The sequence below is a fragment of the Schistocerca cancellata genome, chromosome 1, assembly GCF_023864275.1.
Source record: "Schistocerca cancellata isolate TAMUIC-IGC-003103 chromosome 1, iqSchCanc2.1, whole genome shotgun sequence".
Classification (NCBI taxonomy): Eukaryota; Metazoa; Arthropoda; class Insecta; order Orthoptera; family Acrididae; genus Schistocerca; species Schistocerca cancellata.
In genome coordinates, this window is record NC_064626.1 from 536,869,552 (window position 1) to 536,883,002 (window position 13,451).

The window sequence follows — 13,451 nt, forward strand, 5'->3', positions numbered from 1 at the left end:
GTGTGGGTGAGAAGTAGGGCTGCTGGTAAAATATCGATATATCGATATTCTTTCCAAAAAGCGTCGGTATATATATATATATATATATATATATATATATATATATATATATATATATATATATATATATATAGGCGATATAATTTCCACCGATATATCGATATCAAAATGGCAATATCGAGAGCTGATATTTTATTTTATATTACATTTTTTTCGCAATTTTCGATAAGTATTTAAAGTTGTTCTTTTAAAATTGTAGCAGATCATAATTTTACTTTCACTGCGTGAAGGAGTCTTTTCTTCTTTTTGAGCTTTCGTCGAGGACAGGTGATTATATTGTTTTAAATATCGATCTATCGGATTCCCGATTTTTTAAACACTGCTAGTGGGGAAGGTGGGAGGGGCTACACCTCAGAGTGTGGAATATTTTTAGTGTCTTAGGAGACAAATTTCGACTTGTAAGTAGCCATGAGAGACTTCTAGTTCCGACTCTGTTAAAAAACTACGAAATACTGACTTTTAAATTGTCTCTTGAAAGGAAAACACGTGACTGCACTATATTTTTACCTTTCGCCGAGAGCTAGGGGTGGGGGCGGAGAGGGGGGTCTGGGTCCACCCTCGCCCCAGGCGTGAACGCCTTAGGAATCCGGCCCTGGAGGTACCGGGTTCAATCCCAGATAAGAACGGGAAGTTCCCTCTTTCCATTCCCTCCAGAACAACCCCAGGCCATTTCAGCCTGGTATCAAATGAGTACCGGAGATCTCTCCTGGGGGCGAAAGGCGGCTGGCGCAACGCGCCCGTCACACTGCCCCTCATAGCGCCGCGGCGACGGAAGGCCACTCTCCACCTTCACTCAACCGAATAGCCGGGTTACGACCGTTACGACCTTTTTTTTGTTTCTTTATTTTGGCTTTGGGTTACACGGACCATACAGCCAACAATGGTTAATGGTTACAAAGTGCCAAATAAACATAATCGGACAAAAGCAGAGTAGCACAAAATTATGAAGTTAGCGTGTAACGCCGGAAATGCATATCCTCCTATTTCCATCTATTGTACTATAAATTTGTTTTCCTTATTTTTGTTACCTGAATATATGACATTTCTGTGTCTTTACATATTGTAATTGTTTTACTATTTGTATATATATCTATTTATGCATTTATGTCGATGTATAATTGGTTTGTTTCGTAAATATTATTTGTATTTTTACGCTAGGTCTTGCCTAGGGAAAACTGCTATCGAACGATTACATCGATAGGTCGTGTGAAGAATCAAAGTGTGTAGGATCTTTGGTAGTGTTAACTCTGCCGCGTGGAGCGCGAGCAGGGAGAGTCTGGCGGGAGTAGCGAGTGGAGCAGGTGTGTTGTGTGAAGCTCCCGCGAGTTGCTGCGTTTTCGGGGTTTGGCAGCATGTAATTGCGCTCGACTTGCGATGATAGTTTCTGACATGGTGTCGCGGACGGGAAGCATTAGCTGGCGCACATCAAGAGCCCGTTTCGTCTGGTGACCGTGTCGAGAAGAAGGCGCGCCAACATCCAGCTTCTGCAACAGCGACGGCCGACAATGAGTGACTGTCGCCACCTCCTCGATCGACGGCTTCAAACCTTCAATCAACCAACAAGGAAGACTGGAAGCACGTAAAGTTTTAGAACTGTATGGCAGACCTCAGCTTTTCAATCTTTTAAAATTGTTGCATCACAAAATTACAGCTACTTAGCATGAACCTTTGTTGCTCATTGTCCCAAATTGCATTACCAAGCAAGGTCCCTTCCTTTTCCGAAATGAATCCGAGTGTCGTTGAAATTCAAACGCCAGCATTAAAGTAATATAATTAGGTTTCACTGCTTTAATTTCAAAGTTCAGTTAAAGTATTCATAGCTGGCTACAATATTTAGATTACGCAAGCACAAATTAAGAGTGCGAGTTTTGTTACCGTATTTTAGCTTACCTGTGACTGCAGCTCAGCTTGGTACGTACTAAATTTTACTATTGTTAATTGTTCAGAATCATTTAATTCAAGTTCAAAGTTAAATCTCTTATTTCTAAATTGCGTAGATTCAAGTAGCTTTTGAAATGATTTTTGAGGTATTCCAAGACTAACCGTATTTTACTGAATTTCGATGTGCTTCAGAAAGAAAGCTCACTATTAACTTCAGTCACTAAATTAACTTTCGATTTTCCTGTTTTATTAATTCTTTTGCTAAATTAAGTCAGAGTGTAGCGAAATTTATTACTTCTGACAAACTTTCAGTTTTCACACTACACTTGTCAACCTTCAGTTGCCACGCTTCTAGTGCTAATTATATGTGTAATAATCTTTCCTTTTCAGTTACTGTAGTAATTGTCCTTAGGACTGGCGACCGTAATTTCCCCCAAATCTCAAATATCTAATTACCGCTAGTTGACTGTTAACGTAACGGCCGCATATTTACTTTCTTTATTAACTTTACCCCTATTTCAAAATTAATATCCACCAGTTTCATTAGCATTTTTCCTTTCATTTAGAGGTAACCCTTTCCTCCCTCTTTACCGACAAATTAACTTCGGTGACGATTGCTTTTCCCAAATTTCCATTAGGTACACGCGGTTTAATTTTTCACTGTCATTAAGGTCGATAAGTGAGGGGGAGGTTACAAGCGTACAAACAGACTCTTAAAGTAACATAAAAGCGCAATTAGACACACATCGGACAGCCGACGGCAGTGATGACAACGACATTGGAGCAGAATTATAACAGTGATATGCAGCAAACATACATTTATGCTCTTATGGTCACGGGCTTGTACCACAGACTTACTCTGACAAGATTATCATCACCCCCTAAAACTGATGCGTACAGCACGCAGTACATGTCGTAGATGTGTTCTGCTGAAACGTCACGGATTTGATTGACTACCATCAACGGTGAACCTATCGATGTATCTGTGTCGCAAAATAGAGACTGTTGCTCACTTTTGGGCAAAAGGTGTACTGTGACGTTTTCTTAACTCTTTGAATGCTTCTTCTGTGACAGTAGAAGAGTTTGCACCAGAACTGGACACGTTTGGTTTACCCATTTGTATGCTATAAGGCGGAAGATGTTAATATTCTGCAGATGTAGAAGACCACGCTTGCGTGTTGTTTCTCAGTCACTTTTCTTTCCCCCTTGGCAGCGGTGAAAAAATTTTTAGTGAACATCGATTGTTACTAGTACTGTGCAGATAACATTAATAGAAATTTTTCACCTTTTTCTGGTATCTATTATAATATTGGTTAAACATGGAATGAATTAAGAAAAAGAAAGAGTCCCTTTGTTAGCAGAACTTAGCTACGTTTAAAACTGTCATGTTAGTCCCAGTTTCGCACACTACTATTCTGCTCAGCCCCTAGCAAAGAATCAGTTACACAGACAGGCATAATGAAGTTTCTTTTCTTATTCATGAATTATTGTCAGAATGTCAGCTCCAAAGACATCAAAATGGAATGAGGAGAACGTGTCGGCGGCATATAGCTAGAACATGCAGCATCGGGGGAGTAGTAGGGCGTTTTTGAGTCCCTAAGGTCTCATTAGGACAACATGTTGCTGTTCTTAAAAGACGCAAATGTACAACAATGGTTTCTTCTGGTGTAGATTTAAAAATAGTTTCATTGATCAATTGTAAGATGAGATAATCAGACATCTGAGACATTCGGACAATTGTTTTTTTTTGCCCTTAAACAACAGAATTTTAAGATTAGTTTATTATTTACCGGAACACATCAAGCTGGCACATCATTTGAACAAGAACAAGAAAACAGGGGGCACACATTTTTCGGGGTTTCATGAAGCGGCATTCCGAATTTCCTCACTATGTGCCCAGTCTGTCAGCGCACAGTTTCACAGAGAGCTATGAATTATTATTTTGGAGGCCTATAACGGCACTGATACTGAGGTACTGTTTAAGTTTATTCTTGTGCCTGCATTTACAACGTTTTGCTCCTCATTCAGGGCATTCAGCATTGCAAACAGTTTGCTGAAGCAGATAATTTTAAACTCTTTCTTAAGAAATTAATTATGTAAATGACTAATTTTTAATTTATACTTGTGATTTTGTCGTATTAATGTCGTAAATTTTGAGTATGAAAAGTCTAAATGTAATTCATTCACACGAGTCTTCTAAAAGTACACAAAGGCTTATGTACTCGCAACTGTTATAAGCGTTTAAAAACCCGTCGACCACAAGGTCACTAAAAACGGAATCGGATTGGGGACTGACGGGGAAGGAAACAGACCGTGTCCTTTACATTCGCCTTGAGCGATTTACAGAAATACTTCCTGATGTGAATCCAGTGTCTTAACCACAGACAGGCCACTGCTGAAACACGACCGGCGACCTCCTCGGATGAGCAACATTCCATTTCACGGGGCTGTAAAAGGTGATTGCGTGAGAAGAAGGTCTGAAGGTCTGACAACAAACCACAGCTACCTGCCACTGTTGCGAGGATACAAATTTGTTGGGACAGCGCAATCGTCGCAGGAGCGTTTCCGAAAGCATTTTTCATTGTTTCATCACGATTATGTGCTAGAAGATTATACTTGTTCGTACTTGGGAATTTGTCTCGCAGTGTCGGATTTTTCAGAATGACAATTTTTCTACACAGGTGTACAAATGTGAGCAAGTGACTGTAGGTCATAATCAAGGAAGAAAGTTTAGTGTTGAACATCGTGTGGTCAGGTCGCTCATAAGATGCGGAGAAAAAGCTGAGCCGGGCAAGCATAGGGAAGAATATAGCTCGCGGTCCTTTTGAAAGCCGGCATTGATTTATGATCAGAGGAAAAAATAAATAAAATAATAATGGAATGGAATTTTGAGTCACTATTCCGAAGACGTGCCCAGTGCCTTTATCACTGCGCTGTCTCCACTGACGCCAGTACAGAGACAAGTATTAACTTCGCCTGCTGATTTGTCAGTTCTTAAACAATTTGGACATGAAACTACACTGATCATCAAGTTCTCTATTTTAATTCCTATCAACACACCCGTCAGCAGCAGTCGGTAGCGTTGCTGACAGCATGTTTCCAAATTTCCGTGAATGTTACACAACTGAGCCACTTTCAGCTCATGTAACTCATTTCCGCGGTGCAAGCGACGATTACCATGGATACTAAACAAGGAAGTGTTTCGTCGACAACGGTATCATTAGAGACAGAGGAAAAGTTCGGAGTGCATTGTCGCAACAATGGATACTAATAGGTATTCCACAACTGCCTGTACTTGTGCTCAAACATGTACGTATATCCACACACTCACACAGATCCAAACACACACACACACACACACACACACACACACACACACACACACACACACAACCAAGCGTATACGAATAGGAAGCGACGACTGCAATATCATGAAGAAATTAGAAATTATTGGGAATGAATCAGACTAAAGCGCAAATGTCTAATACTGACATAAAGCAATGGTTTCAGACCAATATGGAGGTCAGTGCTACGTCAAACATTCTTTGTATTAATAGAACTCTTGATTTCTGCCGGCCGTTGTAGCCGAGCGGTTCTAGGCGCTTCAGTCTGGAACCGCGAGACCGCTACGGTCGCAGGTTCGAATCCTGCCTCGGGCATGGATGTGTGTGATGTCCTTAGGTTAGTTAGGTTTAAGTAGTTCTAAGTTCTAGGGGACTGATGACCTCAGATGTTAAGTCCCATAGTGCTCAGAGCCATTTTTGATATCTTGTGTATCTAGAATCTTATCAGGAAGGTTACTCCGATCTGACCTGTAGGCCCTTGAGGAGAAGACTGCTCAACTTGTTACCGAGTAACCTTACCACTACATGTGGTATTTTCATTCTGCAGAGAACCATAAACCTAAGGATGTACTTCATCTGTCGCTCACATTCAGCATCTTTATCTGTCAGTCAAACGTGTTTTAAATATTATTTGGTTACGTGAGTAGCTTATTATTTAGCCATAGATACACTATTCTAGGCGACACCAGATGGTCTTTATTGGATGATTTTGATTGCTACAAGCGCCAGGCTAACGTGAATGGAACAAGTTATGCAGTTAATAAGTATCAGTGAGGTCGTATTGAAGGATGAATGGCGCAGTGTTGTGTTCAGCGATGAGAGCAGATTTTGCAAAGGTGTCACTGGCGGTCATGTGTGAGTGCAGCGCCCAACAGGAGAAAGGTGACTTACCAGACCTTGTCAGTGCTATGCAGGATCGACTTGGCCGGCATGTTGTGTGAAGCTAGAACCTGCGGGGAACATCCACTTCTGGTGTATTTTAGAGATCCTGGACTGTGTTGACTCTCGTAAGAAATAACATAATGATTTTTACGATAAAATAGTTACTTACTCTTGTTCTGATGCTCGTTATGGAAGGTGTGATGTAATCTGATAGCTGTAGTAAATTGATTATTATAATTTCTGCTTTCATTCGAGTAGACCATCACCTTCCTCGGTTCTGATCACAATGAATTAATTATGGCAAATAGCAATTTCATTATTATATGTGTGTAAGACTTAAACTATCTCCCTTTGTGGTTGATAAATATTAAAGTAGGCATCGGCTACTGTTTAATACTTAGTCTAGTTTGAATTCCAGTAAAGAACTCTAGTGTTTCCAAAATTAGCGACATAGTTATAACATGGACTTATTTTTTTTCTTATTTACGTCCGATAGCTACTGTCATAGTATTCCTGAACATAGAGATTTTCATTAATACTTACTGGCAGTACCAGGTGAAATAGATGGAGTATTGTACTTACAAAGTCCGTTCGTAAAATTAGAAGAGACTTACTGTAGCCTCTGCGCAGTCCTCGTGTTATGCAACACAGGCTACAGAAAGAGCTGGCGAAGACGTACGAGGAACAGTCAGAAAAAGTGAAGTTACATTATGTGATCAAAAGTACCCGGACACCTGGCTGAAAATGTTTTACTAGTTCTTGGCGCCCTCGATCGGTAATGCTGGAATTCAATATTATGTTGGCCCACCCTTAGCCTTGATGACAGCTTCCACTCTCGCAGATATACGATCCATCAGGTGCTGGAAGGTTTCTTGGAGAATGGTAGTCCATTCTTCGCAGAGGGCTGCACTGAGGAGAGGTATCGACGTCGGTCGTTGAGGCCTGGCACGAAGTCGACGTTCCAAAACGTCTCAAACGTGTTCTATAGTATTCAGGTAAGAACTCTGTGCAGAGTGTTGTATACATGGAAGGTTGTATACATGGGCGGTTGTATACATGGAAGAATCCTGGAGATACTAGAAGGTATCAGATAGATTATATAATTGTAAGAAAGAGATTTAGGGACCAGGTTTTAAATTGTAAGACATTTCCAGGGGCAGATGTGGACTCTGACCACAATCTATTGGTTATGAACTGTAGATTAAAACTGAAGAAACTGCAAAAAAGTGGGAATTTAAGGACATGAAACCTGGATAAACTGACTAAACCAGAGGTTGTACAGTTGCAAAATACTAACGCGAATTCTTTACAGTAGAAGAAGAATGGGTAGCTTTGAGGGATGAAGTAGTGAAGGCAGCAGAGGATCAATTCGGGAAAAAGACGAGGACTAGTAGAAATCCTTGGGTGACAGAAGAAATATTGAATTTAATTGACAAAAGGAGAAAATATAAAAATGCAGTAAATGAAGCAGGCAAAAAGGAATACAAACGTCTCAAAAATGAGATCGACAGGAAGTGCAATATGGCTAAGCAGGGATGGCTAGAGGACAAGTGTAAGGATGTAGAGGCTTATCTCACTAGAGGTAACACAGATACTGCCTACAGGAAAATTAAAGAGACCTTTGGAGAAAAGAGGGCCATTTGTATGAATATCAAGAGCTCAGGTGGAAAACCAGTTCTATGCAAAGAAAGGAAAGCAGAAAGGTGGTAGGAGTATATAGAGGGTCTATACAAGGGCGATGTACTTGAGGACAATATGATGGAAATGGAAGAGGATGTAGATGAACATGAAATGGGAGATATGCTACTGCGTGAAGAGTTTGACAGAGCACTGAAAGACCTGAGGCGAAACAAGGCCTCGGGAGTAGACAACATTCCATTAGAACTACTGATGGCCTTGAGAGACAAAACTCTACCATCTGGTGAGCAAGATGTGTGAGACAGGCGAAATACCCTCAGACTTCAAGAAGAATGTATTAATTCCAATCCCAAAGAAAGCAGGCGTTGACAGATGTGAAAATTACCGAACTATCAGTTTAATAAGTCACAGTTGCAAAATACTAACGCGAATTCTTTACAAGCGAATTGAAAAACTGGTAGAAGCCGACCTCGGGGAAGATCAGTTTGGATTCCATAGAAATGTTGGAACACGTGAGGCAATACTGATCTTGCGGCTTATCTTAGAAGAAAGATTAAGGAAAGGCAAACCTACGTTTCTAGCATTTGTAGACTTAGATAAAGGTTTTGACAATGTTGACTGTAATACTCTCTTTCAAATTCTAAAGGTGGCAGGGGTAAAATACAGAGAGCGAAAGGCTATTTACAATTTGTACAGAAACCAGATGGCAGTTATAAGAGTCGAGGGACATGAAAGAGAAGCAGTGGTTGGGAAGGGAGTGAGACAGGGTTGTAGCCTATCCCCGATGTTATTCAATCTGTATATTGAGCAAGCAGTAAAGGAAACAAAAGAAAAATTCGGATTAGGTGTTAAAACCCATGGCGAAGAAATAAAAACTTTGAGGTTCGCCGATGACATTGTAATTCTGTCAGAGGCAGTAAAGGACCTGGAAGAGCAGCTGAACGGAATGGACAGTGTCTTGAAAGGAGGATATAAGATGAACATCAACAAAAGCAAAACGACGATAATGGAATGTAGTCGAATTACGTCGGGTGATGCTGAGGGAATTAGATTAGGAAATGAGACACTTAAAGTAGTAAAGGAGTTTTGCTATTTGGGGAGCAAATGAACTGATGATGGTCGAAGTAGAGAGGATGTAAAATGGAGACTGGCAATGGCAAGGAAGGCGTCTCTGAAGAAGAAAAATTTGTTAACATCGAGTATACAAGGCAGTCGTTTCTGAAAGTATTTGTAAGGAGTGTAGCCATGTATGGAAGTGAAACATGGACGATAAATAGTTTATACAAGAAGAGAATAGAAGCTTTTGAAATGTGGTGCTACAGAAGAATGTTGAAGATTAGATGGGTAGATCACGTAACTAATGAGGAAGTACTGAATAGAATTGGTGAGAATAGGAGTTTGTGGCACAACTTGACTAGAAGAAGGGATTGGGTGGTAGGATATGGCCTCAGGCACCAAGGGATCACAAATTTAGCATTGGAGGGCAGCGTGGAGGGTAAAAATCGTAGAGGGCGACCAAGAAATGAATACACTAAGCAGATTCAGAAGGATGTAGACTGCAGTAGGTACTGGGAGATGACGAAGCTTGCACAGGATAGAGTAGCAAGGAGAGCTGCATCAAACCAGTCTCAGGACTGAAGACCACAACAACAACAACAACAACAACGAAGTAAATAAAGTTTTTTTGGTGTGAAATCCTGTAACACATTTTTCTTACAATTTTTCCCCTTTTTTCGATTCTATGTAGTTTTAAATACAATGACCTGAATCAATCCTACTCAGTGTCTTTAGAAAGTCTCAGTCAAATACAGCTCCATCCACTCTTTCACTGGAACGTTTATAAATTACCCATACACCTTATCTATATACACTCATAAGTCAATATTATGATCACTGCCCACCACGACGTTGGATGCCGACTGGTGGCACTTGACGAGATAACTAACGTACGTAAGCGGAGCACACACGGGAGTGGGACCACCCTAGCGTAGATATTGGCTGCAAATGAGGAAATGCATTGGGATAATCGACTTAAAGGGCATACTATTATTACACAGAGCCTGTGAACGAGTATCTCGAAAACGACGAAACTGGCGTATGTTCACGTACTACTGTCGTGAGCGTCTACGGACAGAGGTAGAGGGACAGCGAAACTACCACTAGAAGCTAAGTTGTTGGACGTCCACGACTCTTTACAGAACGTGGTGTTCAGAGGCTTGTTTACTCTGTAATGTAGGATACATGGTGGTCTGTGGCATTTCTGTCGAATGAGTACAGTGTTGATGCACGCACAAGTGTTTCGGAGCACACCGTTGATCGTGCATTGTTGAACATGTGCTTACATGTTGAACCAACGACATCGTAAATTATGACTGCAGTGAGCTCGGGACCATCGGGATTCGCCCGTCGGTCAATTGAAACGTAGCGGCTCTTCTGGCAAATCACTTTTTTGCTACACTAGGTCGATGGTCGTCTCCGCTAACGCCGTCATCGAGGTGAACTGCGGCTCAAACGTGCAGCGCGCCACGGACGTAGACTGGGGGGGGGGGGGCAGTGCTATGTTATGGGGAAGATTCTCCTGCGCTTGCATGGGATCAGTTGCAGTAACGGAAGACACGCTGACAGTTGCGAACCACCTACATCCCTTGATGTCTCCCACAACGGCGATACCATCTTTCAGCAGCATAACTGACCCCTGTCTCGGAGCCGAACCGTGCTACAGTAGTTTGGGGAGCATTATAGTGAAATCACGTTGATGTCCCTGAGACCAAAGTCGCCTGATATGAATCCTATGGGACCCATCTGCATCGCTATCGGCCACCACCTCCGCGTACGGAAATCAGCCGCCCGTTATTTACGCGAATTACACGACCTGTACATTACAATTAATGCTACATACCTCCACAAACCTACCAACAAACAGTCGGGTTCCCGATGTGCAGAATCAGTGATGTATTTCGTTCCAAAGACGGAAAACAAGCTATTAAGTAGGTGGTTATAATGTTTTGGCTCATCAGTGTAAACTCAAAGCTAACTTTCTGGGAAAACACACTGTACCCGACAATACCGACCTCACTGAGGCAGCATGAAACGTTCCGCTACCACTTCATCGTACTAATGAAAACATTTCACTCCATTTCAGTGCATAAGTCATTATGTAACCAAATTAATGTAGGAACATGGGAAAGTGTGCAACGGTCAAACATTGCTTAGTATCCTCTTGTGTTAATACATCTACAAATGCAAAATCTAAGGTTTTGGATATATACTGATCAAAATGGAAGGTCGCTGATATTTTTACGAGTGAAATAACATCTAAAATTACGCCAAATTACCATACTGTAGATGTTGCTTCAATAATCTTACCAAAAATGAGTGTGGCACATTGAGTCATCGCCTACGTTCGACGCCAACGTTCAAAAATCCACAGACGGCAGGTGATAATGGAAGGTATATGAAGCGTGTCGGGGGTCGCGAAAAACTGTGCAGTCGTTGTCGTGATGCGGAAACGGATCGATTTACCTTACTTCCAAAAGCACATTATCATCGGTTTTCCGACATAGGGTGGAAGCTTTTCCTAAACAGCTGGGATTGTAAATTGTACGCGTCCCGCCTTGGTTAAAGATTGGATTGTTTGGGGGAAGAGACCAAGCAGCGAGGTCATGGGTCTCATCGGATTAGGGAAGGACGGGGAAGGAAATCGGCCGTGCCCTTTCAAAGGAACCATCCCGGTATTTGCCTGGAGTGATTTAGGGAAATCACGGAAAACCTAAATCAGGATGGCCGGACGCGGGATTGAACCGTCGTCCTCCCGAAGGCAACTCCAGTGTGCTAAGCACTGCGCCACCTCGCTCGGTTTGGTTAAAGAACACCGTGCTTGGCAAAATGGCGTTATCCAGGAATGGCGCCTAGACAACTGTGGTGCGCCATGAGTCATAGATTACAGGGCTGACCGATGCCTCGATACACCTGTTTGGGCGAGGAGACGTGCAACTGATGAGCAACTGGCCGTCCGGATGAACCAAGAGGCAACGGATAGTATCTCCTCAAAGATGGTTCAGCGAAAGTAGCTGCGTGTGGGCATCCGCAGCAGGCGCCTGATTCATGCACCCATGTTGACTGCTGTTCATGCGCCGGCTGGAATTTGCACGCCAATACCTCAACTGGACATCCACTGATCGGAGACAGGTGGCCTTTCCAGACCAATCACATATGTTCCATCGGAAAGTTGGCGGTTGGTAGGTACCGGGTGAACAGTCTCATAGCAAACAGAGTGCAATAATCGTCGAAAGGGTCCAGGCCGGAGGACGGGGCGTTATGGTCTGGGAAATGTTTTCATGGCATTTACTGGGTGAGCTCGTCATTATGGAAGGCACAATGGATCAACACAGGTATACATCTAGGTTTGGGGAACGTATCCACCCCTACAGCAATTTGTTTTCCCTCGGCACGGTGGCATTTTCCAGCAGGACAGTGGAACGTGTCACACAGCTCGCAGTGCACGTCCACGTACGGCAGGGCGCCAGGATGAGTTGACCGTACTTCCCTGGTCACCAAACTCCCTGGATTTAAACCCAGTCGAGAATCTGCGGAAGCTCGTCGATCGGGCTGTTTGCGCCATGGATTCTGAAGCGATAAACCCAGCATACCTGGCCACGGAACTGGAATCGGCACGGCTCAGACGCCCCTACCGGCACCTCCCAGAACCTCACTGACAGTCTAGCACCCGCACTGCAAATTGGCAGGTGGTCACATTAATCTGAGTAGACAGTGTAAATAGCTGTATGCTTTAAGCGTAGGTCGTGCTGGGTAAAGACTAAAGAAAATTATATATAGGGAAAAAAGGAAAATAGTAACATTTCCATTGTCATTTCTGTGCGCTTTCTTCTTTTCGTCAGTTTGTCAGAGACACATCATTTTCCCCATGCTGCACGTAGCTGTCGTTGAAACGACGACTTATTCTAGAGAAATTAACCAAGGTGATTACCTTAGTGCTTTCATCTGCGCAACTCTTTCTAAATGTTTGGATAAACATTTATTTTAGGTTCCACGCAACGTACGTTTCAGAACACTGAGTTATGTAGGTACAATAATATATTTAAAATGTAACACTTCTTCAGATCTTCTCGTATTGACGTTGATCCAAAAGAACGTCATTACTGCTGCACGTAATTAATTCCAAGTCACAGCGTTAACTGAAAGAAAAAAGTAGGAAAATATCAGATAAAGTTGATTCTTAAGAACAAGGAGTGTATATGTATGCCAATAAAATTACAAGTCACTGTATGGATATGACCAACGTAACAGCAGTTGCTGCATTTTTTTTTTTTTTTTACGGTGCCTTCCTGTGCTTCGTAAGTTGGAATAAAACGACTGGAATGCTGATTATTGGATACAGTAGTAAAATGAATGAAACTCACACAAAAAATAGGAATTTATGTTACGTATCTGTAAAAATTTATGTACTTTGGAGTAAACACGAGGACATCGTGCAAGGATACTGTGTCTGCTACCTACGTGCTCTTTGGTTAGCATGCGCTAGACGGCGAATCTGAGATTTCTTGAACCTTCGGTACGTTATGCGCCTTTATTCGGCAGGGGGATTTATCAAGTAGCACCGGTTTGTTCCAGTATGTAACGAGTAGG

General features: G+C 42.2%; 1 protein-coding gene across 1 annotated transcript in view; it reads right to left on the reverse strand.

The window, feature by feature from the left end:
* Positions 1-12,859: 12,859 nt before the first annotated feature.
* Positions 12,860-13,451, reverse strand: part of LOC126188633 (alpha-amylase 2-like) — a 174,049-nt gene continuing 173,457 nt past the window's right edge. The window contains exon 12 of the mRNA XM_049930269.1: positions 12,860-13,000. Within this exon, the coding sequence (XP_049786226.1) occupies positions 12,989-13,000 (12 nt within the window). The 3' untranslated portion in view covers positions 12,860-12,988. The remainder of the gene's footprint in view (positions 13,001-13,451) is intronic.